Source organism: Pygoscelis adeliae, unplaced genomic scaffold (genome assembly GCF_000699105.1).
Source record: "Pygoscelis adeliae isolate BGI_AS28 unplaced genomic scaffold, ASM69910v1 Scaffold38, whole genome shotgun sequence".
Taxonomy (NCBI): domain Eukaryota; kingdom Metazoa; phylum Chordata; class Aves; order Sphenisciformes; family Spheniscidae; genus Pygoscelis; species Pygoscelis adeliae.
This window is the reverse complement of record NW_008825614.1, coordinates 18,546,155-18,562,488: the sequence shown is the minus strand read 5'-3', so window position 1 is coordinate 18,562,488 and position 16,334 is coordinate 18,546,155. Positions and strand designations below refer to the sequence as shown.

The 16,334-nt window shown below is 44.4% G+C and overlaps 1 protein-coding gene across 2 annotated transcripts in view; it reads left to right on the top strand.

Annotated features, from left to right (window-relative positions):
* Positions 1 to 16,334, top strand: part of SYN3 (synapsin III) — a 186,327-nt gene that overhangs the window by 150,111 nt on the left and 19,882 nt on the right. For both annotated transcript variants that reach the window (XM_009332980.1, XM_009332981.1), the window contains 2 exons: positions 1,965 to 2,027; positions 13,305 to 13,447. In XM_009332980.1, the coding sequence (XP_009331255.1) occupies positions 1,965 to 2,027; positions 13,305 to 13,447 (206 nt within the window). The remainder of the gene's footprint in view (positions 1 to 1,964; positions 2,028 to 13,304; positions 13,448 to 16,334) is intronic.

Sequence of the window (16,334 nt, the reverse complement as noted above, 5' to 3'; positions counted from 1 at the left end):
GCTTTTCCTGTGCAGCAGCAACAGCTGCCGCCTCCGCTCACAAACAGGGAACAGAGGCTGGGTCTTGCAAGCGCTTTGGCTCAAACAGTGTGCATGGGGCATGGATGACAGAGCTGGGAAGTGAGTCAGGTCTCCCAGAGCCTGAGCAGGTGGGTGCCCTAACTACTAAGTTACCTTTCATCTTCCAGCATTAAAGGCCTGGCACGGTCCATCCGCAGCCCAATCTTCAGTAAGCCTCAGGTGCAGTCCTCCATTTGATTCATTTATGCCAGCAGCAAATTAAGTTTAGGGCTCTTACAATGAATTAGAGAGGCGAAGGTGAAATAGAGCACAAACTCATGTGCCTGGACGTATGCTTAACTATGGGGCTTCAGGATGGCCACCTATCACAATCATCTCTTGCCTCTTCTTCTGAAACAGCGGGTGCTGGTCCCTGCCTGTGCCAAGACTGTGATTTATTGCAGCTGTGTGCCCTTCTGTGGTCTGAAGAGGATCCTTCAGCTTTCTGTCTGAAGAAGGTCTTCACAAGTGACACAGGTTGTTTGAGAACGTGATGCACTCACTGTTCCCTTCTCCTGTGATATTTCTTTACATAAGCAGCTGAATAGCAAAAGATATCAGTGTTCATTACTAATTTTGTTATTTATAGTGAGCTGCCACAGATGGAGACTGCAGCACCATTCTATCTTTAGGGCGTAGCACCTGCCTGTCCATGCAGACAATTGGTAATTAGCACAAGAACAATTTGTTTATCTATTCTCAAACTTAAATAAATAGGAGAGCCATTTATCTGTCAAACTTCAACTCCCTCCCATTGCCAGATCTCCAGGTTAACTGCTTAATGAATAGAGCTCATCACTTCAGGCATTTAGGTAAAGACAAAAATGTCTTTTAAAAGAACTCCTATTAAAGAAAATGAAATATGCAATAAAAAATAACAGGTTATGTACTGAAGGGATAGCATTCAGATCACAAGAATCAGGAGCACAGGACAAGATGAAGATCACAGGAATGTCAAGCAGAGGCATAGAAATGGACCAACCACTGTGTAGGGGAGGTGTGGTATACATATCCTGGTTACTCCTGGCACATGCACTTCCTACCAGTCCAGCCACCCAGCTCTTACCCAACCGCTCCAAGTGAATCCTTGCATGAGCATGAAACTGGGGAATAGAAGGCAGAGAGGATACTTGCAGTTCTCCAAGTAAAATCCCACATGTGCGTTAAGATGCACTTGCGTGGCTCAGATGGCAGGACCCTGCCCAATGTAAACATCACGCAAGCCAGGGAGAAGACATGACATAATTTTTTCTATTTTTATTGCTGACTCCAACCCTTCTTTGTTCTCTTTTATTCCCTATACCCACCCCTGAAGTTAGAGAAGAGAGGAAGAGGCTTTATGAATAGGTGGACTTTGTGAGTTATACCCAAGGGTTGACCCCTGTTCCCTCTCCCCTTGCACCCACCACTGCTGACGGGAGAGGAATGGGAGCTGCTGAGGGACTGCTCACACTCACTTTAAAGGCCAAAGCAGCCTGTGTGGAAAAAAACAAACAACCCTTGTCTTTCTCACAAATGGGATGTTTTCAGCATCTGAAAGTGTTCACTTACTCAAGCTTGCAGGTGCAGCTTTTTTTTACATGCATATGAGTGTGCACACATTCATATGTTCAGAATGGGAAAAGCAACGAGAAAAAACAAGAGGGTTTTAGAAGTTACTGCTATCAGGCAGCAAAAGTGGGTCAGATCTGAGGAATTCTGCCTGGCCTCCATTTCTGATCATATGGGTCCCAGTGAAGAGCTATTTGCTTATGGTCCTACCACCTGGACAATCTTTATTTGACCTTTTTATCCTCCCATCAGCATCCAGGAAGGGGATAAAAGCTACTAAAGAAAAGTAAATTATTTCAAATACAATGGCTGGAAAGAAATACTAATGAGGATGTCCTTCTTTTGTCTTTCAGCTCACAACTCCGAATTTCCCTGTAGTGGTCAAGCTGGGACATGCACATGCTGGAATGGGGAAGGTAAGTAAAAGAAAAAATATGTGTAGCTCAGGAAACAGATACATATGTGGCACAGCATTCCCGTGATGGTATACAGCATGTGGCCAGCCAGTGAAGGGGTTAAACCTCCCCACAGCCTATCTGGGTTGCACTGGCTGTTCCTGTGGGAGAAAAGGCCTTTTTCCGCTGTCACGCACTCGGAGACAGGCAGTGGTATTGGGTTGGAGGCTGTCTGGGATGCGGGAAGGGGGGTTGTGAAGAGTGGGGGAAAAGCTGGCTGGGCTGAAGTCATTAGGCTCGTCTTTTATATATTTTCTCCTCTCCTGAAAGTGGTAATATTGTTTATTCAAGCACCTGTAATGTGCAGCTACACCCCATAGCTCTCACAATGAGGAGCAGCGGCACTGGTCTTTTTGAGGGCATTATGATGACCTTATTCAATAAACCGGGAACCCTTCAGTTATTTTTTTCCTCCTTGCAAGGAAGAACAAGACCTTACAAAGCAGAGTGGCTGGTTGCCTGCCAAGGAATCCTGAAAAACAGTTCACTCCCCAGAAGGACCTGTTTGTTTTTCCCAGGCTCTCTGGGATCTTTATTCCCCCAGTGAATTAGCAGCCCCTGTTTCTTGGGGTGACTGGGCTCCCCTTTCAGCGAGGCATCGCCAGCATATTCTTGCTGCACTTTAGCCTCCTCTTTCTTGCATATACCTTTTAAAAAATCATCCCCTATCTGTCTAAAACTTGATTTGTTCAGAAGTAGGAAATTCTGACGTATCATCTCTGAATCCAAATGGGTGGTACATGAACTCTGTAACTGATACCCCTGTCACAATGCTTCCCTAGAGCAGACAAACCTTGTCCCAGCCTCACACTTTGCCTGAAAATTATATATAGGTATGCCAAACTTAAACTTGGTACAGCTTGTTTGCTCGCACTCTGGAAACAGAAGTCCTTTCTGACTTCCTGGGTTGCACATGGAAGCTCTCATAATCTTTCTTGCTTTGGTTGCAATGTTCCCCTGTCTGGATGGTAGCTGCCGGAGAGGAAGTGGGCTCAGATGCCTGGGCCAGTGGTGGAGTTGGCTTTCAGCATCAAAGAACAAACATTTAAATAAGCAGGAAATGTTTGTTAAAATATTGGTGCTGCATATGTTAAACAGGCAGAGGTGTCATTGAATTAGAGTACATGTGGACAGCCTAGAGCTGCTTGTAGAGCAAGCCACTGAACATGTCCCTAGGAAGGATTTCATTAGCAAAATCCAACCAGGACAAACCAGGAGGAAGAAACCTCTCCCTGAGGAAAGGTTTCAAGTTCCTTGAGACCCTGCAATCCTGGATCTCTCTGACTGCTCTGCAATTTCATCTGTAATGCAGGGAGGGCTTCATGTGTCTCTCTTGTGCACAAAGGATCCTTGGTGGTTACAGAAATGAGGGCAGAATCAGAGAAAATTACCCCAACCTTAACAGTGTTCCCAGACAAAACCCTCAGCAGAATATTGAGGTGTTGTTTTCTGCACCAAACACCAGATCTTCTTCCACCTCTCACTTTCCCTCCTATTTTATTCTTTAATGATGTTGATTTTTGCTGTCACAAGTTAAAGGGAAGAGGCTTTCTATTCAAACTCCAAGCACAATTGTACGCAGTGGTACAAGGGGGTTACGTAGGAAGTCATTTCAGATGAAGATAGGCTGACAGCCAGCATCTTAGAAGAAAGAGTTGGTCTGAGGCCAAGTTTACTTTAGTCCATTATGAAATTAGGGACTACTAGCAAAGTCTGGATGTGGATTTGGACACAGAGTTTCAACACTGCTCTGTTCAGTAGATGGGAAAGGTCCAGGAAGGAAGGACTGTTGACCTTATGGTTTTAGTTTGGGCCCTTCTCCAGCCACAAGCAGCCTGAAGGAAAGTTGAGACTGATTAAATTAGTCTTCTTGAAGTCCCACTGCATTTCATTGCATAGAGCAAAAAGAGAAGAGAGAAAGTGAAAATAAAATAAAGAACAAGTCAGTTGGTTTAAAAGACAAGTAACAGGAATTTGTTTCGTGTCATTTTTAAGACAAAATGGTTCAAGCCCAGGTGGGGCTGACAGAAAGAAACCACAGAAAATGTCAGGAGAAATACAGATAAGCAGAATTATGGGCATACTAGAAAAGTAACGCCTAAAGGTAAAAAAAAGTCAAACTTCCAATTAAGTAATTCAGAAGAGGAAAGTGTCCAGGAGACATAATGGTGGTTTTAACCATCGTAATGTAAAAGCAATAATCAGTGATGATAAGGAGATTACAGAGAGCTAAAGGATTTCTTTGCATTGGTCTTCAGAAGTAGAGATGATAGCAGGAAATAGCAGGTCTTTAGCTGTAAAATATACGTACTATGAAAAGAGAGAGGTTTGCTTTTGGTTCAGATGCGTGTAAGAAAGTAAATGTTAATAAAGCACCTGCATTGGGTCATGTTTTATATAAAAGCAGTGACTGAAGAAACAAAGGATAAAATAACCATCCTATTAGCCAAAGTACACATGTGAGTATTAAAAATAGTACTTACTGCAACAAACGATGCCAAGATAGCAAGCCATGTACTTGTACCTGTAATGGGTGCTTCAAAGGACGTGAGCATTCAGATTACAATCTCATTACCAGCAGAAATTGTCAAGGAAGTACTTACATTTTTCTTGTTATTAATGATAAAATCACATGTAATGGGAGGCACCAAGTCTTAGAAGAATGAGCAAAGATGGGAAGTCCAAACACTGTTATCTTTATGTGTACTGAGGCAGTGGCCAGGAGCCAGAAACACTCCGGACACAGAAAAGGCCTCTTCCCCAAAGAGCTCCACCACTGACTTGCAGGGAGATTTGTGTCATTTCACAGTTCTTCTTCAGTTTCTCTGTGTTACAGACCAGAGGGATTATAATGATTACCTGATACTTATTGCTAATTCATGTTCACAAGGCTCTTGGCACTATAAGAAGTGCTAAGTGTTTATTATTTTGCAATAATGGCTAGAAAGAGCATAATTATAATAGTCAGACTTTCATTTTCACATAACCTTTGTTTTCACAACGTTTTCACAACGTTTTCACAAAATTCACTCACCACATTTTTTAATCAGAGGGCTGAACAGAGAATCCTCAAAGCTAAAATGAAAAATAACTGTGTTGTTAGGATTTGTAAGAAACAGGCTCTATTGACTGTCTTTAGCTTGGAAGAGGAACAGTTAGTATTCAAGGTCAGAACACAAAGGGGTGGCAGTATACGATTAATGATAGAAGTGCTCTTGCCAAGTGATGGGTGCATGTAAGGTGCAGGTGGAGATGAAAAAAACAAATTTGCAATAAAAGGCATCTTTTGAAATTTCCATTGAGAAATCCAGAAACAGCCTCTCTGTTGACTGGAACAGAGACACCAAGAATAGGCCTCACCCAGAGAGACAAAGGGGCCCAGACAATCTTCTCATCTAAAAACAGAACATATGCCCCTCTCAGCCTCTCCCATGACCACCATTATCCCCCTTCCACAACTAGAGCCACTCTATATCTCGCTGGCACTGGAAGATCATAACAAATGCTCTGTGTGCTGCTGGTCCAATACAGTATCAACACAAATACAATATCTGTAAAAATATTGTTTAGACAATGGTTTACAATGGAGTCAGCAGAGAAGGACCTTTCTCATGTTGTATTTAAGTTGCCCAGGCTCATGGACTCTTCCAGGGAAACCATGGATGGACACTGAGAAGAGATGTCCTTCCCTCCACAGAACTGAACTATTATTCGCCCCGCAGTTCCTAAAGGTCAAGGCATTTTCAAGCATTGTGCAGTTTGAGCCTACCTACCTCAGGTGTGGTTAGGGGTCTCTGTTGAATAGGGTGAGCGCTACAGTGAGAAAGGAGTAACACTTCTTCCTGACTCTGGATCTCATAATGTCAGAGCCCATGGAAAAGAATAAAGTGGTAATATCTGAGTGTGTTAATATCTGCCATTTGTGTGCTAACATGACCCTAAAGTGCCCTAGGAACAGAGCCCAGTACTGCAAATTCACTCAAAGAGCCTCTTCACCTCTTCCTGATCAGATCATGAGAAGGAAACAACTGCCAGATCTGCAAAGAGAGGAAAAACAGTATCTGTTCGTGTGGCTTTATTTATATGAATTTAATAAATATATATATATATTTTGCTACTCTTACTTTATTTTTAGACCTCTCTAATTAGGCCAGTTTAAGAGTCACCTCCTGCCCCTCCCTGCCCCATAATTTGAAAACACCACACCTCCTCAGTACAAATCCTGGCTCAGATGAATTTATTACATTGTAGAAGAAAAACTTGTTGTTCATAATAATGTGGTCAGAGTTATTTTCTCTCTTACTGGATGGGAAAGACTTCTTTTTTTTCCCCTCTGGTATAAATATAGCACAAACTAAACAGAGCCACTCTGTAATGTAAAAATACTGCAAGCTTTTTATCAGGAAGGACAGCTCGTCACCTTGTCTCTCTCGGGACTGGAAATAGAATGTTCCAAAAGTGAGAGCTTTGAAAATCCAGTGTGCTAAAGAGGAAAGGAAGGGGAAAGGACTGCCTTGGTTTGTCAAGGAACAAATATTTTCTTTCACAGAGAACAAATAATGACTTGACATGTAAAATTCACAACAGAGCAGCCCAATCACTGCATTCCCACTGACTCATGAGCGAGGAGGTACCACCCGTCTTGAAAACAGCAAAAGCATCCCCATTTCTTGCACATTAGTCTGTAACCTTTTGCTGTTCATTTTCACATAACCTTTGTTTTCACAACGTTTTCACAACATTTTCACAAAATTCACTCACCACATTTTTTAATCAGAGGGCTGAACAGAGAATCCTCAAAGCTAAAATGAAAAATAACTGTGTTGTTAGGATTTGTAAGAAACAGGCTCTACTGACTGTCTTTAGCTTGGAAGAGGAACAGTTAGTATTCAAGGTCAGAACACAAAGGGGTGGCAGTATACGATTAATGATAGAAGTGCTCTTGCCAAGTGATGGGTGCATGTAAGGTGCAGGTGGAGATGAAAAAAACAAATTTGCAATAAAAGGCATCTTTTGAAATTTCCATTGAGAAATCCAGAAACAGCCTCTCTGTTGACTGGAACAGAGACACCAAGAATAGGCCTCACCCAGAGAGACAAAGGGGCCCAGACAATCTTCTCATCTAAAAACAGAACATATGCCCCTCTCAGCCTCTCCCATGACCACCATTATCCCCCTTCCACAACTAGAGCCACTCTATATCTCGCTGGCACTGGAAGATCATAACAAATGCTCTGTGTGCTGCTGGTCCAATACAGTATCAACACAAATACAATATCTGTAAAAATATTGTTTAGACAATGGTTTACAATGGAGTCAGCAGAGAAGGACCTTTCTCATGTTGTATTTAAGTTGCCCAGGCTCATGGGGTCAACAGTACTCAAGGACTCTTCCAGGGAAACCATGGATGGACACTGAGAAGAGATGTCCTTCCCTCCACAGAACTGAACTATTATTCGCCCCGCAGTTCCTAAAGGTCAAGGCATTTTCAAGCATTGTGCAGTTTGAGCCTACCTACCTCAGGTGTGGTTAGGGGTCTCTGTTGAATAGGGTGAGCGCTACAGTGAGAAAGGAGTAACACTTCTTCCTGGCTCTGGATCTCATAATGTCAGAGCCCATGGAAAAGAATAAAGTGGTAATATCTGAGTGTGTTAATATCTGCCATTTGTGTGCTAACATGACCCTAAAGTGCCCTAGGAACAGAGCCCAGTACTGCAAATTCACTCAAAGAGCCTCTTCACCTCTTCCTGATCAGATCATGAGAAGGAAACAACTGCCAGATCTGCAAAGAGAGGAAAAACAGTATCTGTTCGTGTGGCTTTATTTATATGAATTTAATAAATATATATATATATTTTGCTACTCTTACTTTATTTTTAGACCTCTCTAATTAGGCCAGTTTAAGAGTCACCTCCTGTCCCCTCCTGCCCCATAATTATGAAAACACCTCCTCAGTACAAATCCTGGCTCAGATGAATTTATTACATTGTAGAAGAAAAACTTGTTGTTCATAATAATGTGGTCAGAGTTATTTTCTCTCTTACTGGATGGGAAAGACTTCTTTTTTTTCCCCTCTGGTATAAATATAGCACAAACTAAACAGAGCCACTCTGTAATGTAAAAATACTGCAAGCTTTTTATCAGGAAGGACAGCTCGTCACCTTGTCTCTCTCGGGACTGGAAATAGAATGTTCCAAAAGTGAGAGCTTTGAAAATCCAGTGTGCTAAAGAGGAAAGGAAGGGGAAAGGACTGCCTTGGTTTGTCAAGGAACAAATATTTTCTTTCACAGAGAACAAATAATGACTTGACATGTAAAATTCACAACAGAGCAGCCCAATCACTGCATTCCCACTGACTCATGAGCGAGGAGGTACCACCCGTCTTGAAAACAGCAAAAGCATCCCCATTTCTTGCACATTAGTCTGTAACCTTTTGCTGGACACAGAAAACGGTGACTGATCCAGGGCATCGGGGACCAAAGCTGCCAAGACCCGGGGCTGACAGCAGCTCTTCATTAGAAAGTTAGCAGGGATTATAAGGCTTAATGCATTAAAGGCAGTGTAACATCTGGAGAACTTCAATGTGAGGATAATAAGGAAATGCAGACTTTGTTGTGTCTTTATTATTTTGAGGTGGGTCAAAGTTAGGCCTAAACTGAATGTGTGTCGGTTGGGTCGGGTATTTTCTGAGAAGGGGAGTATAATTTGGGGTAGAGGGAAGGAGAGACTCAGGAAACTCTCTGTGCAGAGCCATTCCTGAAGACCCACTGTCCAAAAATGGCAAAGTCACTACAGAAAAGCTAAGCACAGGTCAAGGTGGATGAAAAATCACAAGCTTTGTGTGGCCACACCACTTCCTCTGGAGGAAAACACTCAGACATTTTCACAAGCCTACCAAGACTCAGTTAAACACCACGTTGCCAAGCCCGGCCCTGGCTCAGCCTTGGACACTTACCCTCCAGCTGAATCTCTAACCCCAGTTTGGACACAGAAACTGCTTCTGCAAGCCATCTCAAGTGGTGTGGGTTTAACCTGTGAGGCAGAGTTAACTCTGGATGACACTCAGAGAGGCAAGGCTAGGGCAGCCCTAGCAGACTACTATAATTATGCCACTTAGGCTGACTGACTATTTTTTCATATGGCCACGTACCTAACGAAAGCAAAAGGGAGTTCGAGGCAATACCTTGCAGTGCTTAGGCTGAAGATGAGAGAGGAGTGCTGTAGCCTTGCGACCCTGGTATCCAGGAACATCTGAGATATATAAGAGGCAGTAGATTCAGGAACTACAAGACAGAGGAAGCAGAAATTTCTGCCCAGGTCCCTCACTGCAGGAACCTGTGCTCACGCAGGTCTCAGGATTGGCTAAGACTGCCTGGGAAATACCCATGGTGGTTTTTTAACAGTGCCAGGACCCACTCTCCAAAATCCTGTCTTGCAGGAAGGCCTCGAAAGAAGGTCCACAGCAGGGATGGGGCAGAAGTGTTTGTTCCTGATCTGTTCCTCAGACTGCTCTCCAGCCAAGGGCAGCAAGATCAGTGCTTCTTGGGCAGGCTGAGGATGGGAACAGGCACCAGCTGCAGTAGTATCAGCCTCTGAGATGCCACCACTGGGACGGTCACATCTGTGTGAGCATGCCCCCAGGGGTCCAGCCAGAATCCCCGCTCCACTGCAGCGACAGGCAGCGTGCTAGGGCACAGCCAGTGCCTGAGTTAAAGAGAGCCAGAAGGGAAGCAGGGACTCTCCGGGGGAGCTTTCTTACTCAGAAAAGGCATTTGTCAATACACAGGCCCAAACTCTTCACAACAGGTCACTAAAACGCTACAGCAAACAGCAGCTGATGGCTCCAGAATGAGTCTATTGCTGCTCAAACAGCCAGCACAGCTAAGCAAACAGGCCGCCAGGGCAGGGGCTGTGTTTGCACTCGCTGTTTGCACTCCTCTACGCAGCTAATGGGATATTGCATTTATCCTAAGAAGGTTGCAAAAAAAAAAAAGAGAGAAATGGCTTCCTGTTGATCTCTTTCCAACTTCTTTTCTCAGTTTCATGCATTGGCCAACCTGCCATTTTAGAAGACAGATTTACCCCTTATTAGGTAAATTGGTAACTGTTTGCTCTAGAATGATTTTTAATAGCCCCTTCTTAAATAATGCCCTCTAGCATCACACTACATCCACCCTCGCTTTGATAATCTCTGGGGTTTTTTCTCCTGTTAGGAGAATGGATATTTTATTGACATGTAAAAGGGTTACAAGGCAGGAGGAAATGAATTATACAAAATTTAAAAGTAGAAAGCTAATAAAATGGTGGACTTGATAGATAAGGCAGGAAAATAAATCTAATTTTACCGTAACTCAAGTGCTTCCTGTTTATGAAGTAATAATCGTACACTGGACTAAACTAGCGTTAACCCAGGACACGGCTGTTATTTTGTCAAATTTGGCTGGCTCTAACGATTAACAATCGGTGGCTCAGATTTCAGCTTTGGTGTGGTGATTATTTTGATGCCTGGTGGGAAAAAAGGCCGTGATCTCCTAAAAGGGGACCTCTGTGAGATGCTTTCTCTGAAAAGTCCATGGGAAGGGCTCTGGCACGGGCCAGGGAAGATGACAGAGCTGTTTCCTGAGGACTGTGCAGTGGTGTAGCACTGTGGGAGTCATCTTTGTTTTTCATTTCTTACTTTGTGTCCTCGTTGAGTCCCCCCCTCTTTAACTATTTACCCAGCCAAAAATCCTCAGGCCCATTGGAGAAAACATCTTCAAGTGCTTTCCCTCTCTCCCCATAAGGAGGGGGTGATGGAGAGGAGGAAGAAATGGACCCTTCCTTTCCATAGCATGCTGTATTTTTGAGGAAGAATCCCATTTAACAAGACAAGCATACAGCTCCTTTCTAGCAATAACAATATGGTCTTCCCAATCAGGAGAGGGAAGCAGCATCCCTTCCTCTGCCTCTGGGACAAATGTTCCTGAGCTGGGAATGCCAATGCTTCAGCCAGGGCCCAAAGACAGCTGTTGCACAAGTGCAGCACTTTGTTTCAGATCCCACAAACGTCCTTGTTCCAAGTAGGTCATTATATAATGGCTTTTGCCTTTTCCTGTTGCTAAAAGGGTCCGGGAGAATATGTCCTAACACCATGTGTCGCCTGCCCATGCAGTCCCTCCTGCAATCATCTTATCTGGGTGGGACTCTCTTGCTTGATGTCATTCAGCCCACTGCTGCTCTTATCAGTGCAACAAAAGTACCCAGCCCCAACACAGCAAAACCCCCCCGGGGATTTTGCAAGCCGTGCCCAGGCTGGGGGCTCTCCCTGTGCGTGGTGCTCCCCTCTCCCGCTCCCCCCACTGCCTCCAGGGCTTTCCTACTGCATCACCCTGGCCTGCTGCACCAGGAGCAGCCAGCACTGCACGCAACCCTGCTCAGACACAGAGGGGAACAACACAGCCCAGAGCAAGGCTGCTCCTCCTGGATGACATGCAATGGTTGCCTTTATATTTCCCCTTTGTGTTTGTTATTTCTTTTTTTTTTTCCTACTCTCCCACCCCACAGACAACTGTCGTCTTCCTCTGCTTCTTTTCTCAGCAGTCCCTGAATAGCAAGAGCACAACCTTCACCATAGCAAAAGGGAGGAGGCCTAGGGGTATTTGGCATTCAGCAAAAGGAGAAGCAAAGACCAGGCCTTTTTTCTTCTTATTCAGGCATCTAGAAATGGTCATGGGTCAAACTAGTTGCACTTTTCACCTTCCCCACAACCTGTCCAGCTCTCAAGAGCTTTTCTGCACCAGGATGTGGCTGTATCTTTGGATTTTGTTACAGCTGGCACTTATAGAAAACCGTCTAAACAGAATAAAACAGATTAGAAACAAGCTTGTCCTCTGTTCTCTAGTGAAGATGGCTCCTGCCCTCTCATGGTTGAAGGCAGATATGTGAAGCCATTTGTTTGTTCTTTGCGAAGAAACACTAAATACCATCACACACATTTCCTTCAGTTGGCTCCACATAGTCTGGCATCACCCTCCTTTAACACACACACACACACAAAACCGGGAAACTCTTCTGGGGCAGAGACTGGCCAGTTGTCACGAGCAAGTACACACTTAGCAAAGTGGGGTTGCAATCCCCAACTGTGGTGTCGAAGTGTTACCAATGTACAAAGTGTAGGTAATATGTGAAGAAAGTCACTCACTTGCTCACCCTTTTCACACAAGGTTGGTCTTTTTTCCGCTAATTAACCCACCCTTCCCGCATCCGTCCAGCTCTAAGGAACAAGAATTGCATGGGTTTCTCTGATGCACAAAGCAGGTTTTTGCCAATAGACTAAAGGACGGGTTTTATAGTATGAATGAGGTGAAGTTGTCCATTATGCTCTTGCTACCTGCTTGTTCAGTTTTCCTCTCCCAAACCACTTAGCTTTTGCAGAGATTTGATTGTATCATTAGAGCTTCCATCGTTTTGGTCCTTCTTTCTTCCTTTTTTTTGTTTTTAATGAGATACAGAACATTTCTCATAACCGAATACAAATCTGTGAAAAGCCAGCTTCTCAGAAAATCTCCAGCTCATAGGTCACTGCCCTCTCATTTCCAAGTGCGGCTCAAGTCTAACACCCAACCAGCTGTCCCACACACGTGCCCGTGGCATCACACTCACACAAATCTCCACGAGAATCACAGGCTCCCCCAGAGACATCCTTTTCCTTCAGAGCTTGCTTCCAGCCAGGAGACCTGCACCGCTCCTCAAAGAAACTCTGGAGGGGGAGTAACGTGAAATGCCAGGGAACTGAAGCCTAGAGGTGGCAGACAACCAGCTCTCTTGTTGATTTCCTGGCATTGGTTTCTATTTCCTGACCACCCAAAATACTCTATTTTCATCCATCCCAACATGGGAAATAGCAGTTCCAATGTTTGAATGCAGTAATGCCCCTTAAGAGATCAAATATTTTTCTGAAGTATCATGAAAGCAAAGAGCATTAGCAAGAGCCATCTGGGCAAAGGTCTAGCTGTCTCCTTGGTGCCAGGTTTACCAGGGCTTGTGCATGAGGAAGGAGAAAGGGGTCAATTTGCTCTGAGCTGGGTTGGCCTGGGGAACTTCTCTCTTTAAATCACACAATCCCTGCTCTGTCCCCAGCTCCATCTGTGTGGTTTTTAACTGACATTGTGCTATTCAGGCACGGAGATGACTTTTACTCACAAAGTATTCCTGTTCTTTTTGCTCTTGTCACTTTTTCACTGGATTTTGGCAATCAAGGTCAAAGTTGAGAACCAGCACGACTTCCGGGACATGGCCAGCATAGTAGCCATGGCAAAAACCTACGCCACCACCGAGCCATTCATTGACTCCAAGTACGACATCCGAATCCAGAAAATCGGCAGTAACTACAAGGCTTACATGTGAGTGCGTGGCTGTGCTGGAGTGAGACGGGGGGGAGACGGTGCCGTGGATGTGATTCAGTTGGTGTCTGCTCTGGGCAGGAGTAGGAAGCTGACTTAATTTCCTTGAAGAATACCCCTGCTGTTCTCCTCCCACCTCTGAACCCAGATCCCTCATCCACCGACCATCTTCTCCATTACTCACCATCAGCTCATTGTTTCTGGAAAGTAAACCTCTCTCTACCTGTTTCTGAGATTCAGTTAGTTCCCACTAAAACAACTGTGCTCAGCCATCACCTGTCACCTCTGCCTCCTATTGTCAAAGGGCTCATCTTTCCCAGCAAAATCCTCCCGTACCCTCTAATGAGAACTGAACCCACCCCCTTCCCACCTGGGGGAAACAATGAAAAAGATTGAGCCAGCTGCAACTTGTGGAGTCCTACAGTGTCCAACCCATAGCAACACCGTCCTCTCCCTAGCTGGAGATCACGATACCGCAACCACACAAGGGCATGAGGAGCACATGGCACCGGGTATGAATGGCCTCAGCCTGGCCAGCATGCAGGGTTCCCATGGTCGTTTTGCATGTGTGCTCCTTGAGGCGTACAAAGGAGGGAAAGGAGAAGGAGAGACATTTCTGTGGGTGCCCCAAAGCTCCTCCCTGCCCCGTGGGGTAGTGAGGGAGGTGGCATGAAGGCAACCCTCAACACTGGTATGTTTAAAAATATTAAAAAGCGTTCAGCCAAACTTCAGTAGTTGTCAAGCTCAATTAAAGATGTAACCACATGAGTCAGTAAGACACCTGTTTCTTCTTACTGCAAACGAGTAGATGAGAAAAGCCAAATAGCACAGCTTCTCCAGAAGCTCCTTATCCAGCCACAAAATTCTGGACAAGTAGACAGCTGCAGCAGTATGTTCTTCAGGTCACCAGAAAAACTTCATGTTACCTAACACCCACAACACTGTGAGTTTTGGGTCCATGTTTACAAACCCCCAGGCCATAGTTCTAGCGAAACATAGTTAAATAAGATAATCAAATGTACACAATCACATATTTTTCATCTATAGCTGCCTAAAATTCCCGGTTGGATTCCTAGCACAGAAGTATTTAAGTAAACTAGATAATGACTGAGTCACATTCTTCATGGGAAGGACTTGTGGGACACTCGGCTACTTCAATGAGAGAAAATTTGTTTTAAATCTGATCAGGTCAACAATAGCACAGTTGCCTAATATTACATTAACATCTCAGGGAGTCTGGTTCAAATTGGCCAAAGGAAGGAAGGTTTAAAATATCAATTAAAATTCCCTGTTCCTGCCAACCTACCCAGCCCTGGCTCCAGAGCCTGCTCCCCAGCCTGCCTCTAAGTGAAACAAAGGCCTAGTTAGCCTGACCGTATCCTCTCCCCGTTTATTATTCACACTCACCACGCACTCATCCAGACAGGGATCAGAAATAATACCAGATGATTGAGGAAAGAAAGCAGTCACACTAAGAGCTAATCCCACTTGGGAATATAGCTGCGCAAACAATTGTTTGCTAAATGAAAAATGTTTTCACACGAAAACAGCCATGGACGGGAAACACCTTAATGAGAAATGAAGTTTATTAGCAAAGAAAGCAAACAGCAAAATTCACTCAGCAACTTGCTAACCCAGAAGGTTGATTTATATTGAGAGAGCCATTTATGGAAGTGAGCTTGGGAGAGCACTATAGTCGGTCCCATTGGGGGCTGTTCCTCCTGTCCCAGCATCAGGCAGAATAGAAGGTTACTTCTATGGTATAAATAAGTCTCTACTATGTCCAAGGACAGAGGGAAAAGCACCCAAAACATCAGAGCTCTCACTGGTGTCTCAAATAGAAGACTCAAAATCATTAGTCATGCTAGCAAATCTCAGCCTTAAGGCAATTACAGCATCTGCAGTAGCATCATACTAAGTGAATTGCTTTGATCTGTGAGCCGTGGAATCTACCCAGTATTTTTATACATTCACCCACACATATAGACTTTAAAGGCCCCCTTCTTTCTGAGAAAAGGCTGTGTACCAAAATTCTCCAGAATATGTTTACTTTGCACCAAGCATCTGCCAGAGGGAGGATGCTGCAGGGTGACTCATGCATTCCTCCCCACCCCAGATGTTCAATGCACTTCCTTCCAGCCCATGACCCAAGGCTTGAGTTCAGTTTCCCATTGACTTCAGTGCAGTGTCTCCAGATTTACACTACTAACACCTACTTAGTCCATGCCTTGGGCTAGTCTCAAAACAGCAGATAAGCAGCATGTGATACATGCCTAAAATTCCACCAAATGTATTTGACTGTCATTGTAATACTGGTGAAGAGAAAACACAAATAGTGCTCATGTAGCAGTGTAAATCGGGGCAGAAATTATAATTCCACCCCCGCCCCAACTGGGGGCAAACAGAGGGATCATTTCCAGTTAAGACTCATGAAATGTTCACTTTGCATTAAGCCAGCAGCTGCTGACTTTCAGGGGTGGGATATTCCTTGCCATCAGCTCTTAGTAAGAGGGTAATATCCTTTCCTTTCTAGTTTCATGAGTGTGACTTCTGATTTTGTCACCTCAAATGCTGTTCAATATGCTCTGCAGGGGCTACAACTTCAACTGTGTGTAAACTACAGCTACTTTTAGACTGAAATGGCCCAGCTGGGAGATGGTGAGTATAGGATTGCCAACAGCCCATGATCTGCTAGTCTATCCACTTATCCTAAGCAATGCTGAAGATGTCTTGGTCACAAATCTGCCTGATCTACTGATCTCTAAAACCTTGGGGTCCTTTCCTTTAAGATGCTGACCATACACTGATGCAGCCCCCTGACGTTTAGGATGGTTCGAAGCACTTTGACTTTGAGTCCCTGAGAGAAATGGGGTTTGAGGCAGGGCAT